The sequence below is a fragment of the Siniperca chuatsi genome, linkage group LG23 (assembly GCF_020085105.1).
Source record: "Siniperca chuatsi isolate FFG_IHB_CAS linkage group LG23, ASM2008510v1, whole genome shotgun sequence".
NCBI lineage: Eukaryota > Metazoa > Chordata > Actinopteri > Centrarchiformes > Sinipercidae > Siniperca > Siniperca chuatsi.
In genome coordinates this window covers 4,743,368-4,758,054 of record NC_058064.1, presented here as the reverse complement: position 1 = coordinate 4,758,054, position 14,687 = coordinate 4,743,368, and the positions used below count along the sequence as shown (strand labels likewise).

Below are 14,687 nucleotides of genomic sequence, written 5' to 3'. Positions count from 1 at the left end.
TATAGGACCTGCCCCAGCAAAACCAACGCAGTTTTAATAAGGTTTAAGATACAGTACAATTATTAATGTACTTGTCAAGTAGTTGTCTGTAGTTGCATGGATCCCTTGCAATTCTAGGTGTGTGTTTTTAAAAAAATAATATTATATTAGGAAAATCCTCATTCGATATTTCTCTCTCTGTAGGGAGCCAAGGTGTTACAGATGTTCATGTGGATCTTGAACCCTCGACAAGTCTTTGACCTGTCACAGGGTGGGCTGCGAGAGGCGTAAGTACCCTTCAGTTGGGACAGTTTATTAAAAACACTTCGGGTTAAAGTCAATGTGGCATTCTGACTTTGACGGTCTGCAATAGACTGACTTTACTTTTGGACTCTGCTTTACTATTCATGAGTAAAGAATGCCTTTATAATGAAACTGTGTTTTCTATAGCCAATTTAGTAATAATTTTCTACTTAAATCATCATTTAACATCACACTATTGTCACAGTCCACTGCTGCGGGGAAAATGCCGTATCTTTTCACTTCAATTTTAGTCATTATCCTCTTTTATTCAAATACACTGCTCAATTTTCATGGAACATGGACCAATTACACCCACTCAACACCAATCAGCCCTGTTTTCTGCTGAAGAAGCCTCTTTTATTCTACAACCAGGCCTCTCTCTGCTTTGTGCACTTTGTGAATTGTCAGGTTGGATTTGTATCGGAAAGTGCCAAATCTGAGGATCCTTGCCTGCGGAGGGGACGGCACGGTAAGGCTCTATTCTGTTATAATCTGTTTCTATTACGCGTATTCTATTCTAAATCTCTGCAGCTTATACTTTCTGTGTACGTCTCCCTGTAGGTGGGGTGGATCCTGTCCACTCTAGATGAGCTGCAGATGAACCCCCAGCCTCCGGTCGCTGTTCTTCCTCTGGGAACAGGAAATGACCTCGCCAGGACGCTCAACTGGGGTGGGGTGAGTTCCTAGCCTTGACTTCTGCCGCAGAGTTGACAGCGGCAGGACGTAGCAGTTTCTCCTCCCTGTATTTATTCATTCACAAGTATCTGTTTTGTCTTTTTAATGACTTCAGGTCGTTAAGCCACATCATGATAACTAAGTTAGATGAAAGTGTAATTATCTCTAGGGTTATTGCAGCTGGAAAATGATATTAAGATACAGCTAAGAAAAATAAAATAACAACAACAATGCCAGCACTTCCAACATAACTTAATTAAAAATGTGTTAATGAAAAGTAATATATGCAGTATATACACAGTATATGTGAACAATAACATCACCAGGGTATCTAAAAAAGCAAGTCTATGGTCTAGACAAATATAAAAGTATAAAAATATCTAATAAGTATATGTAAATAACTTTCTAATAAGTGTATGCATTATGCCAGATATGGCCAAATATTGATATATAGTTAAAATAAATCCAATATTTACTTCTCCGACACCTCTGGGAGCTACAGAAAAACGAACCCACATTCCAGGAAGTTCTTCCTTCGTAACTCATCCTCTAAACCCTGACGTTTAGCCATTGTCTGACCTCTCCAAGGCACAGCACATCAAGTCAAGATGACACAGTCGTCATTGATGTTGTAGAAGTTCCCTTTAAATAATTTTAACCTGTGTCTGTTCTGCATGTGACATTTTGTCTTTCTTTACACAGTAAGTGCAACATTAGTGCAACACAAAATCACATGTAAAAGAGCAGAAAATAAAGGCTCTTTACACACACTTTCTCCTGTGGGGAAGCCTCTCAGCAGTGGGACCTCTACAGTGGGTTTTATTGGGATGATACAGAATTAGTCGTTCTAGTAGTTCCTTTTTAATTCCACTTAGGTTTTTGGAGTTTAGAAACCAAAGGTCAAATTTGGCAATTCAGGTTAGTTATACTTTTTGTTTTTGTCAGCTCAGTTGACAGTAGAGTATGTACATTTTTCTTTTAAGGCTGGAGTCATTGAGCATCGGTTTGGTTGCTCAGTGCTACAGCTCTGTAATGTAATAAGACAATTTTGGCTATAATCAGTGTTTTTATAATAACTGTATCAATGTGAAAGGGTTCACTCGTAGTGATGAACCTACGGAGAATCACCTGAATCAGCAGCTCCCAGTTTAATGGAGCTTCATAGCGAGTTTCCGCTCACTGTTTAGCTGTCCGGCCACAACTTGTCTGGTTCACTCTCACCGCTCTCATCGTGTTGTTTTCAGCCGCAGCAGGCAGCTCTTTTCAGTTAAAAAGCTGTAAAACCCCACTGTACACACTACCTGCTCAGCAGCAAACAGCAGACAGAGACAGTTCGAGACTAGCTGGTGAACATGGTGGAGCATTTAGCAGCTAAAGAGGCAGATATTTCTCTCAGGAGCTGGTGGAGACCAAACACAGAGCTGAAAGAGTGAATATTGGACTGACATTCATCAGGTGGACACAAACGCGACTCCAAATGAATGATAATGTTGCTCTGTAACTGCTAGATGTGTAAATAAGCAACTTTATACCAACAAGTTCACCATATCTACTTAAAAGGTGTTGACTTGTTTCCGCTGTCCCCAAGTAGCCAAAAAAATCAGTTATTGCAGGTTTAAGTATTTTCATTTACATTTGTATTACAGATAGTATCATCGGACTGTCCATAGGTGACAACGATCACAAACTGGTGCCAGAGTCTTTTTTCTCTTTTTATAAAGAGTGAGGTGCCCAGGCAAGGCTGTAGAAACTTATAAAATTAAAATATAATGCAGCATTCTTCTGTAGGAAGGCACTTTGGGCTCTTGCAGTTTGTTACTAAAATAAGGTGAAGTGCTGAAGCACCAAGAATCTGCCCCTTGACACACGCACACACACACACACACACACACACATACACATTGCATAACTGTACTGCAACATAGAAGAAGAGACCTTTACAAGCACCCACATTCTTCCATTAGGCTTTTCTCTAGACCAGTTATGTGGGCTTGTAGCGATGATAATACATCAAATATCTCTCTGTATGAGTCAAAAGTCTGAGTCAAAACCTGAAATGGTATTTCATTTATTTTACTTTGCATTTAAATATTTTTCTGATAATATCAAACATTTTCTCATTCATTTAATCTATATAAAGACCCATTATCCGCATCATCCATATTGCATTATTATGTGTTACATTAACATTATTACAACATTTTTGAGGGACATTTAAATTAATAAAAACATAATGCCCACATGACAAAAATACTGGCACAGGAATACACACAGTTTTGGGGAGACTGATCAGAGGGCATGAACCCAAATCTCATTCACTTCGGTATATAATGCTAGTAGCTTACTATCGCTTAATGTGGTGTATGATGAGCCAAGGACATGTGAATGACTCTCAGGATTGCAGGGGTGCAGTGCTGAAAAAGTCCTGATACAGAGAAAGATAGATGCTTTGAACAAGATGTGTAATTAGTGTGTCCTTTTTGTCCTCTATTTCATTTCTGACTGCAGGGTTTCTTTTATCCACTTTGTCTCTGTTGGTCCTTTCCTTTGCTGCTTTTTCCCTTTCTTTCCCACTGCTTTTCTTTGCTTCCCTTCCCTTCCCTTCCCTTCCCTTCCCTTCCCTTCCCTTTCCTTTCCTTTCCTTTCCTTTCCTTTCCTTTCCTTTCCTTTCCTTTCCTTTCCTTTCCTTTCTTTCCCCTCCTTCCCACTCCTTCCCTTCCCTTTCCTTTCTTTCCCCTCCTTTCTTCTCCTTCCCTTCCCTTTCCTTTCCCCTCCTTTCCACTCCTTTCCTTTTCCTTTTCTTTCCTTTCCCCTCCTCTCCGTCCCTTCCCTTTTCTTAAATTTCTTTCCCCTCTTCCCACCGCTTTCTTTCCTAAACCTTTCCTCCTTCTCTTTCTGACACTCAGTTGCATCTGCTCTACCTCTCTCTGTGTGAGTGTGAATGACCCTGTGACTTGCTGTGTGTCTGAGTGTGAGCGCTGCTGTGTGTGTGTGTGTGTGTGTGTGTGTGTGTGTGTGTGTGTGTGTGTGAACGCCTCAGAGGAGGCCCTGCTGATGAGCGCTACTATCATCAGATTGTTGTCTCCTTGTGTGTGTGTGTGTGTGTGTGTGTGTGTGTGTGTGTGTGTGTGTGTGTGTGTGCCACTCAGTGCAGTCCTTGGTACACTGATTTCCTGACCTTGTCCAGAGGGAGACAGAAAATATAAAGTAGACGAAAGAGAGATGGAGAGAATAATGAAAGAAAGACAAAATGCTCTCCATTAGAGAGACCTGGCTTGAATGAGTAAAGCAGGCCTATTCAGTTGGCGGCCCGCGGGCCACATCCGGCCCAGAAGCAACCTCCGAGTGGCCCAGCATACATAAATCTGATATATAACAAAATAAGTAAACTACATATATGGTGTTAGGAAGTAGCTAACGAGTGAGCCGTCTCGCTTCCTTCTCATCTCGAGTTCTACACGCGCAGTACCGATCAGGCAGGATGTTTATGGATGAAGCAACGCCGGCAATCATATCTTTTACAAATCAACGTTTTCTCATGTGAGCTCCACGCTTAGTCGCTTTTCAAAACATCTGGCTGTTGACAGTCACAAGTAGGGAAGTGCTCTACTGAAAATATGTCTCTGTCAACACTGGAACACAAATTTGACAATGAAAACCGTCAGTTTAACCCTGCCTGGACTGGCAAGTGTTTGTTTATTTTACTGCCATCTCCAAACACCTGCTATTTTTTATTACATTCATTTGTACTTGTTTAAAATGTGTCATTACCAAAAACTTAAAAAATAAAAAATAAAGGTTTTAAATTGGCTGCTGAAAAGAAGAATAGGAAAGTACACAGACATGGATTGATGGTTGGAGAAAGGTGTGTGTGTGTGTGTGTGTGTGTGTTATCAGTAATATCCACTCCAATCCATCATTTACAAGTTTGTGTGGAGGCTCTGAGCTTTCTGTGCTCTTAAAGTGATCATGGTGTCAGTGAAGCAGCCTCAGTGACCACTTACTGAGAGCCAGTCATTACTTGCTCTCACTGTCTATTCCACCATTTCTTTCTCTCACTCTATGTGCACATGTGTGTTTGTTGTGCTCTTGTTAGCAAGTAGATAAGGCAGGAGAGAGAGAGACCTCAGCGGTTTGACAGATAGAAAGAGCGATAGAGGCCATTATTTAGTTGGAGACATCATCCCTTTATCCCCCTTTCCCTTCTCTTTACATAATTTTTCCTCCCATTCATTTGCATCTTTTTCTTACAGCCATTCTCTCCCCACTTTCTTGTTTTCTTCTTCTTCTTTTCCTTCCCCTTTACTTCCACTCTACTCTTTCCCCGTCTCTTTCGTCTTCTTCCTTTCCCTTTTGATCTGTTGTTTTTCCTAAAATGTGATAAAAAGGTAATCTGCAACATATATGAGACGTAATTTATGTTTTTTAACTTTTAGTTTTTGTGTCATCTTTTATTATAATGACTTTCATTTTCGATAAATGCTTCAGAAATAATTTGAGATTGAACGTCCACTTCCGCTCAGCAGTCAACAAAACTGTTTCACGTCAAGGTCCACTTACTGTAGTAGCTGTTCTGGAGGTTTTGATGGTATCACACGATCTTCCTCAGCAGATGGAGTTGCCCGCTTGTAATGAAATTGTAGATGTTCAAATTTCCATTCCTCTGACTACTTCAAGGACTTCTTGTTGATTTTGGGTTGAGATATAAAGTTCTTGAGATATAAAGTTGAGATATAAAGTTCTTGAATCTCACCACAATGTCAGTAGCAGCTGTTCTGGAGCTTTCGATCATATCTTACTCAGTGTTGACTCTCTATCTATATCTATATTTGTGACCGTCTCTTTCTCTGCAGGGTTACACAGATGAGCCGGTGTCCAAGGTTTTATGTCACGTGGAGGACGGTTCGGTGGTGCAGCTGGACAGGTGGAACCTCCTAGTAGAGAAAAGTGATGCGCAGCCAGAGGAGGGCACACAGAAGGTCAGAAGTCAGCCGGGAGTCTGGGTTGGCCGTTAGGGTGGATGTGTGTTTATGTATGTACTTGGATTCATCACATTGTGGGGACAACAAGCTATTTACACACACAGTCACATTGTGAGGATAGAGAAAACGCTGGACCCTACAAGGTTAACCTTTTTATTTGAAGGTTAAGACTCAAGAATGAGGCTCAAGTGTGCAGAACTTTCATTATAGCAGCTTTTAAGAGGTAGGGGGCCATTGCATGTTGCATTACTGTCTATCACAGTGTATTTCCTGTAGCTCATCTAACCAGCACATTATTTCTTGCTTCCTCTTGTACAATTCCTCCCTGCAATATTTGAAACTGTTACTCTGGGGGGAAAAACTCTGAAAAATTAATAGCAAGTAACAGCAAATAATAGCAGTGATCTGCACTGACTAATATAATGCATTTTCTGTGGTTGCCTCACAATGAAAGTCTCAATGTGATTCGCCCATACAAACCTTTTAATATGAAACAAGAGCAGCAGGAAGGGATCACTTTGAATTAGCACTAACTCCTGATACGGCTCATTCTGACTGGAGAAAATCAACAAATTACCTTTCAACTGAAATACCTGTGTCATAAGTGTCATGTTGACATGTGTGTAAATTTGGATATGGGTATCACTAGATGGATGGACAATATAGTACTGTACAGTATACATGGAACTGAGCTGTCTATGTGAACAAACGATATAATATTTATGCAAAAACACCCACTTTAATATTTTTTCCTGCGTCCTCAGCTGCCTCTGAATGTGTTCAACAACTACTTCAGCCTGGGATTCGATGCTCATGTCACCCTGGAGTTCCATGAGTCCAGAGGTTGGTGAAATCTATTTTAATGTCTTTCTTTTACGTTTCACCCTGTATTAACTCTGTTTATATTCCATTAAGTCCTTCTCGTTCCCGTTAATGCATCCTACTCCACTGAGAGACGAGCAGAATAAAATAAATTATTAAAAAGGACACATTCGGATACACACAAGCATTCATGCATGCACAAATGAGTCAGATTGTCTTACTCTGTGCCTCTGTAGTTTTGTTTTTTCATTTTTAATTCCACTAACTTTGCAACGTATTTAATGTATTCCCCTTCTTTCTCTCCTCCTCTCTGATTCTGTCTTTCCAGAGGCCAACCCAGAAAAGTTTAACAGTCGCTTCCGCAACAAGATGTTCTATGCAGGAGTGAGTGTCCCACTTGATTTATTGCACACTCACATTCACACATACAAAAACTCAAAAACAGCCCAAGGATAAAGCAGGGTGCGCGAGGGGTCTTTTAAAAGCCTTAAAAAGTTCTAATTATAGTCATAAATCCAATTGGAAGTGGTGTTATCTTGCCACCATGCAATGCCAAATGTAATTGCACTTACTAGTCATATTAGATTAATAATGAATAGAGTCAGAAGTGCAAGCTGCATCCCATGTGCTTTAGTAAACATTAGGATGTGATGGTTTTCAGTAATTCATTGTGACCTTTTATTCTGCACTGCATATAGTTTTGCATTTCTCTGGTTCAAATCTAAAGCTTTATTCAGATGTTAGAAAATCTTAAACGGGACTTTTTGGAACCTGTTGATACTCTGCAACGGATGAGAGATGTAAGGAATAAATGATGGGTTGGAGTTGGAGAGGAAGCATGCAGGGGAGTTATCTCTTTTTAATGAGGGAAATGTAATGAACTGTAATTCTGTTTGATTGGGTCCTTTTCTCTGTTTGTGTGTGCTTCTGTGTGCACATACTTGTGTCTTTGCAGGCTGCGTTCTCAGATTTCCTCCAGAGAAGCTCCAGGGATTTGTCCAAACATGTCAGAGTGGTGGTGAGTACACACATATCGTTTTTCATGTCCACATGTCTGGGCAACAGGTCGGACTGGTGATTAAAAGGGTCGTCCTTCAACTGTTCTTTAAAAACCCGCCATGTCGAAGTGTCCTTCAGCAAGACATTGAATCCTTATCAGGGCTACTACGCTCCTGCTGACCACTGACCTCTATACTAGGATTCGAGCAGCAACTCACAGTCATTTTCACTGTCAATTTTCTTGGTTAATTTTCTACAAAATGTCAGAAAATGCTCATCATGAATTCCCAAAGCCAAAGTAAACATATTTAAATGACTTGTTTTGTCCAATTAACTATCCAAAACCCTAAGATGTTCAGTTTACCTTAATCGAAATCCAACAAAACCATTAAAATATTCACATTTGAGAAAGTGGAACCAGTTAATTTTTGGCATTTTTGCTTTAAAAAATGACAATTCATTGATTAATCTTTTCAGCGCTAACTAGGATCTAGTATCACAACATATCACACGTTGGCCTTATGTTGGGATGTTTTATCTTAAGTTTTTTATACTATATGTTTTCTTTGTCATGGATCCCCTGAGGGATCACAGACCACATCTGTTAAAAAGTCATGCCAGCGCTGATATTGGCTAGTTATGTTAGCAAAGCATATACTTTTTGATCGTCTTAGGCTAATGTTAAAGGATAAAGGCTGACGATATACTGTATTTTTGTTATTGTCAACAAATCCATCGAAATACCAAAACCAACAATGTGTTAGTTTGTTTCTCAGTACTTTCTCACTTCCATACCCCGTCTGTGGCATTCAACCTAAATACTGAAGACGTAAATCTTTAAAAACGCGTCATGAATATATATTTTAATTTTTAAAAAAGGTTTGGTAATTTCCTAAAACAGCTGGGCACTGTGAGTAATGTTTGCTAAAAACTAAACAGGGGAAAATAGCGTATTTGTTTGGACTATTTTCATCGGCGGATTAATACACATTTGGTGCTCTAATGAGTATTTACAGCAGCAGGACGGTGTATGTGGGATCAACTGAAAATAAACTACAGTGCCCATGTTCATCATAATGAAGGAACCCAGTGCACTGAACACGTCACTGATGTGTTTTCAATAGTTTCTGGACAACAATGGAGCTCTATGACACAGAGGAAGAAGATATATCAGACTTTAGATTAACAGGCAATACTTGTTAGTAGGATCAGTTCGTGGCTGGTTTTGATCTTTTCATGGGATTTGTCGACAGTAAGAAGAATATAGAATATCACCAGACTTTCACAATCCTTTAATGGACATTTCAGTAAACATGTTATTTCACTGAACATAAGATAACATGCTTTGCTGACTTAAGACAGCTGAAGACTTCTGAAAAATGGCTAATTCCATATTAAAACGATTAACCCTGAAACATAGTTTGCATTCAGAAAATTATACATTATACCTCAGGTCTCCACATTCCTTGTTGGCGTCCTATGGAGAGCTGAGTGGGCAGGTGACCTTTGACCTGTATAAATCCCTTTCCACACCCAGCATCAAAACAGGTTTAAGATCGAGAGCGAGAACATTGAAACTGAGAATGAAAACTGAGAACTGACAGTGAAGCTTGATGCGACATGTAAAAGCAAGTAAAGGATCTGAGAGTGAAAATCAGTTGTTTTGTACAGAGTCAAAAGAATTTTTTGTAAACCACCGGTCCAGTCCACGAATTATAATCCTCACTTTCTTTCTCTCTGTCTGTCTCTCTCAGTGTGATGGTACCGATCTAACGCCTAAGATCCAGGACCTGAAATTCCAGTGCATTGTGTTTCTAAACATTCCAAGGTAGGTTAACACCGAGTCCATGATGCTGCATAGAGTTTGGTTGTTCTACTGAAGTTAAAAACAGAAAAGATTAAAGACAAAGCAAGAAGCTTGAGGCATAATTAACATTTGATAATCAGAATCAGCCGGTTCTTGAAGTGAATGTCCCATTCCTTCACTCCACTGATGTTTCGGAAAATCCTTATATAAAGAGTTTTAAGCCTATGAGATGAATTGTGATCATAAAACATTTGATTGGGAAAAAAACCCACAAAGGTACAAGACTGTGTACATAATTATTTTAAGAGTGAAGGAACTACCCAGGAAATGTAGATGGAACAGACATTTTCAGCAGCCTAATTAAAACCTTTTTTTTTTTTTTTTTTTTTTTTTTTTTAATGACACATTTTAAACAAGTGCAAATGAATGTAATAAAAAATAGCAGGTGTTTGGAGATGGCGGTAAAATAAACAAACACTTGCCAGTCCAGGCAGGGTTAAACTGACGGTTTTCATTGTCAGATGTACGTTCCAGTGTTGACAGAGACATATTTTCAGTAGAGCACTTCCCTACTTGTGACTGTCAACAGCCAGATGTTTTGAAAAGCGACTAAGCGTGGTCAGAGCTCACATGAGAAAACGTTGATTTGTGAAGCATATGATTGCCGGCGTTGCTTCATCCGTAAACATCCTGCCTGATCGGTACTGCGCATGTGGAACTCAACAGAGATGAGAAGGAAGCGAGACGGCTCACTCGTTAGCTACTTCCTAACACTATATAGGCCTGCCATAACCCATGAATGATACCTTTCCAACAACTCTCAACCTAATGATAGTAGCGCGCTTCTTCTTGAATTTAACCTTTGTCATTATTATAGTGTTGTAGTGAAAATAGGCAGCGTGTCAGAAAGGGAAATCATGGTCGCTCTGTGGTTAACATAACGTAAACGATCGTAGTGTTCGGTAGTAGCAGCTAACTCACTAGCTGAACCTGCTGTATGTTGTAAGTGTGTAAATAAATATTTTTTTAAAAAAAAGCTCGCTAGTCGTTCACGTTCGTGGGTGCGGTAAACATTTCCATGGTAACAGCTAGCTCCACTAATCAGAGCCGTCGCTGTGGGTAGTGTAGTACTTCTCCATGAGATCGGGAATGAAACGTGTTTTTCTTAAAACAAAGTTGATTTCGTAGAGACTTGTGGCTTCTACAGGAGCATATACCATCGTTTCACAATGTCATAGTTCGTGGTAAGTCTACCTTGGATAGTTACGATATTATGGCTAATAATCAAAATCCTCTATTCAGAATATGAATGGGATTTTCATTTAGGGAACCTCACTGTTGAGCTCAATAGTTTTTAATTTCCATTAGGCTTGGACTGATAAACTGTATGTCTGACATTTTGCATCAATAAGCAACATCAATAAATGGGATAAATTTTCACGACCAAAAACTCTACCTAACTATAATTATTCAGTGTGTACTGCTAGAGCAATAAAGCCTTTGAAACATCATTAAGAAAATTATGAAACACTACAACTCTCTAGTGAATACCCGACTAATGAAATCCTTTAAGTAGGGTTGTAGCTCCTTAAGGCAGGGACAGTACTCTGGGTTTGACACCACTGAGTGAAATCCTCCCACACCACCCTGGAGTTACAATATTTATATATCAAAATAATTAAAACAAATTCACTACCTATGGTCAGGGGAAAATCTCCATCGTCATATGGAAAATGATATTTGGGTCTAAAAAAACATCCAGTATGTTGGATAGCTGTGCATCAACGCACATCATGGAGTGGTGACACTTTAGGTACCATGACATTTAAGTTGTTTTGGTGAACTAGATGTTGCATATTTGAATTTTTTTACCTTTGTGTGTGTGTGTGTAGGTACTGTGCTGGCACCATGCCGTGGGGAAACACAGGCGACCACCGGGACTTTGAACCGCAGCGCCATGACGACGGCTGCATTGAGGTTATTGGCTTCACCATGGCCTCATTGGTGAGAGAAACAGGGGATAAGAAAAATAAACAAATAAATACTAAATAAAGAAGAGGTGACAAGGAAAAAACGGCAGACAGAACCAAGTAAACTGTTTTTAATGTGATTATTGGCCCTAATGTTATTGTAACCCTTGGTGTAAGTCTCCCTTTTGTCCACCAGGCGGCGCTACAGGTCGGCGGTCATGGAGAGAGATTGCACCAGTGCAGAGAAGTCATCCTCACTACCTTCAAGACCGTACCTGTTCAGGTGAGTAAACACATATTCACCGGAATCCCAACCAGCCTCACTGCCAAATTATTAGACTGTTGAATTTACTGTATTATTAAATGCAGATTATATTTATAGAAAGTACACCAAGATCAGATGAAACTACATTTTTGCAGCAGAAGAATAATAATATGGGCATACAGCAAGGAATAATAGAATACAGGTTCATTATATATGTTCACACAGGTATAAAATGTGTACTCAACTTACAGATTTGGGCATGTGCATTATCTGTCCACCTTAAAAAAAACTACCAATGGAGGCAGCCCTTCAAACTGTCTTGCTCTTGTGATTTAGATGCTTTTGACTGTTTGCAAAGTCACATTTCTCACACAATGTCAGGAAAATAAAAATGGAATTTATATGTTTTGTACACAGGATTCATCAACTAGGAGAAAATACACAATAAAGTCCACACCTCAGAGCCTGAAACGTTAAACTTTAACTAAATATATTCATGAATATTACACTCTGTCACCCTTAAAATGTGCCTGCATACTTTTCATGTACCATGAGCAGTGTGTTGCTATATAATGCATTTTTTCTTTTTTTACTTACTCTTTGTTCAGAAATTTGCTGATCTAAAGTTAGACACCAAAAATACAGTAGCAGTGATGAAACATTTGTCAGACAAAGAACATAACTTCTTACATATATATAATATTACAATGCAAACAGACACCTTTGTCTCCTGTCTCAGGTGCTACAAATACAATCTGCCTCAAAAAAGTTCCCTTCCTAAAACACAACTTTTTATAATCATCAAAACAAAAGAACTCATCAGAAATAACGGGCATTTTACTAAAAAGTCCTGCCGAAGGTCAAAGGTGCCCTGTGGAGTTTTAAAAGTAACGTTTACATTCAGTGTTACTCACCAATACACGTTGTGTGAATCCTTGAAGGCTAATAAACGTGTTGACAGCATTTCCTTCCTCATAAAACACTTACACAGCAGATTTTTGAAGTATTTTAAATCCAGCGTTGTTTACATCCATGTTTACTAGCTTGCAGTTTTCTTCCCTGCCTTTGCTGATGCACTGCTGCCCATCTTATCGTGTTACCGGGACCTGTTGAAACCATTGGTAGAAAGTGTGTAAATACAGTTGTTGTTTTTTTTTCAAGCTCACTAGCCTTTCACATTCGTGGGTGCGGTAAACATTTCCATGGTAACAGCTAGCTCCACTAATCAGAGCTGTCGCTGTGGGTAGTGTAGTACTTCTCCATGAGATCGGGAATGAAACGTGTTTTTCTTAAAACAAAGTTGATTTCGTAGAGACTTGTGGCTTCTACAGGAGCATATACCATCGTTTCACAATGTCATAGTTCGTGGTAAGACTACCTTGGATAGTTACGATATTATGGCTAATAATCAAAATCCTCTATTCAGAATATGAATGGGATTTTCATTTAGGGAACCTCACTGTTGAGCCCTGTGTATCGTGTTGCAGGTGTGTGCATGAGATAAATAAAACAGGGATCCACTCGTAGAAAAACAGCCCCATAGCACTACTAGAGGTCTAAAACCCCACAGGGAACCTTTACATTTTCATACAATGAGAAATAAAACAGACTCGATCTTGACACATACATAACAAACAAAGTAGAAAAGGTTTCAGTCGTAGTCATCTGGAAATTTAAGCTTCTAGTTCCCGTCCCATTTTTTCGGACTTCCTTTTCTACGATAGAACACTCCTGGACGAATGAGGGACTACACCGTCATAACAAACAAAGATATTTCTCTTTAGGGAGGCCATTAAATCAGCTTTTTCTACCGTATAGCTAGTGGTAATGTACCTATGTGTAAGAGATCTTTGACGTTTGGTTCTAAGGTACCAAAAAAGTATTTTATTGTATCACACAGGTATCGTATTGGCACTGTTGAACGATACCCTGCCCTACTCATCACTGCCTCATCCTGCCTCTGCCCTGTTGATGTATCACAACTGTCAGCTCTAATAAACAACTGTAATATTACATGTTATGTGTTTAATTATTGGTTTCTACTTTTAACAGTGATCCTTGTGTGTCTTTGTGTGTGCATGTAGGTTGACGGTGAGCCGTGTCGACTGGCTCCCTCCACTCTCCGCATCTCCCTTCGAAATCAGGCCAACATGGTCCAGAAGAGCAAGAGACGCACCTCTGTGCCCCTGCTCAACGAGTGAGTCACTTGCACACACACACACACACACACACACACACACACAGACAGAGGAAGTAGGCCAGCAGTGTTGTAAAAGCCCGGGTTGCACTGAGTGAGTCATACAATCTGTTTACTGGGAGCTGACATTCACTCCTCTCAATGTCCCACATCACTCTTCAGCTTGCCAAACCGCCATCCAAGTAGGGATATCTTTGTTGTCCGCTCAAATTAATCAAAACAAAAGCACCAGGGATATCTCCAACGACATACCGACATGTAATACTGTGTGGTTTTCCCTATGTCAGCTGAGAAGAAGAATGAAAGGAGACGTTTATTGATTTCTTTCAGGGATAAAGCAGCAGTGCTGTACTGTGATCGCCTGCTGTATAAAAACAATGTTTATATCTGAAATTGTGTGGCTACTAACGCACCTCCATCCCTGTAGCACTAATAATTCTTCATGTATATCTTTGTGTATATATGTGGGTCTATTTTTAACTGTTTGTAAAAGTCTACAAGCGACAGGAAATGTGCACGTGAGAGAAAGACAGATACAGTAGAAGAATAATGACTTGCTGTAGCTGCAGTAACTACTGCCTTTGCTTGATTTACTGCTAGGCTACTGCACTCTGTGCTATCAATGTTTGTCTACTTACCTCTGGGCTTTTCTCCTCCTGTCCCTCCTCCTGTCCCTCCTCTTCTTTTT

The 14,687-nt window shown here is 39.7% G+C and overlaps 1 protein-coding gene across 8 annotated transcripts in view; it reads left to right on the top strand.

Annotated features, from left to right (window-relative positions):
* Positions 1 to 14,687, top strand: part of dgki (diacylglycerol kinase, iota) — a 90,507-nt gene that overhangs the window by 54,094 nt on the left and 21,726 nt on the right. For all 8 annotated transcript variants that reach the window (XR_006376910.1, XM_044186885.1, XM_044186884.1 and 5 more), the window contains exons 11-21: positions 184 to 266; positions 691 to 751; positions 844 to 957; positions 5,811 to 5,936; positions 6,704 to 6,782; positions 7,090 to 7,145; positions 7,717 to 7,779; positions 9,515 to 9,588; positions 11,460 to 11,571; positions 11,734 to 11,820; positions 13,887 to 13,999. Coding sequence is in view for 7 of the 8 variants with exons in the window: in XM_044186885.1 (XP_044042820.1) it covers positions 184 to 266; positions 691 to 751; positions 844 to 957; positions 5,811 to 5,936; positions 6,704 to 6,782; positions 7,090 to 7,145; positions 7,717 to 7,779; positions 9,515 to 9,588; positions 11,460 to 11,571; positions 11,734 to 11,820; positions 13,887 to 13,999 (968 nt within the window). In the remaining variant the exon portion in view is untranslated. The remainder of the gene's footprint in view (positions 1 to 183; positions 267 to 690; positions 752 to 843; positions 958 to 5,810; positions 5,937 to 6,703; positions 6,783 to 7,089; positions 7,146 to 7,716; positions 7,780 to 9,514; positions 9,589 to 11,459; positions 11,572 to 11,733; positions 11,821 to 13,886; positions 14,000 to 14,687) is intronic.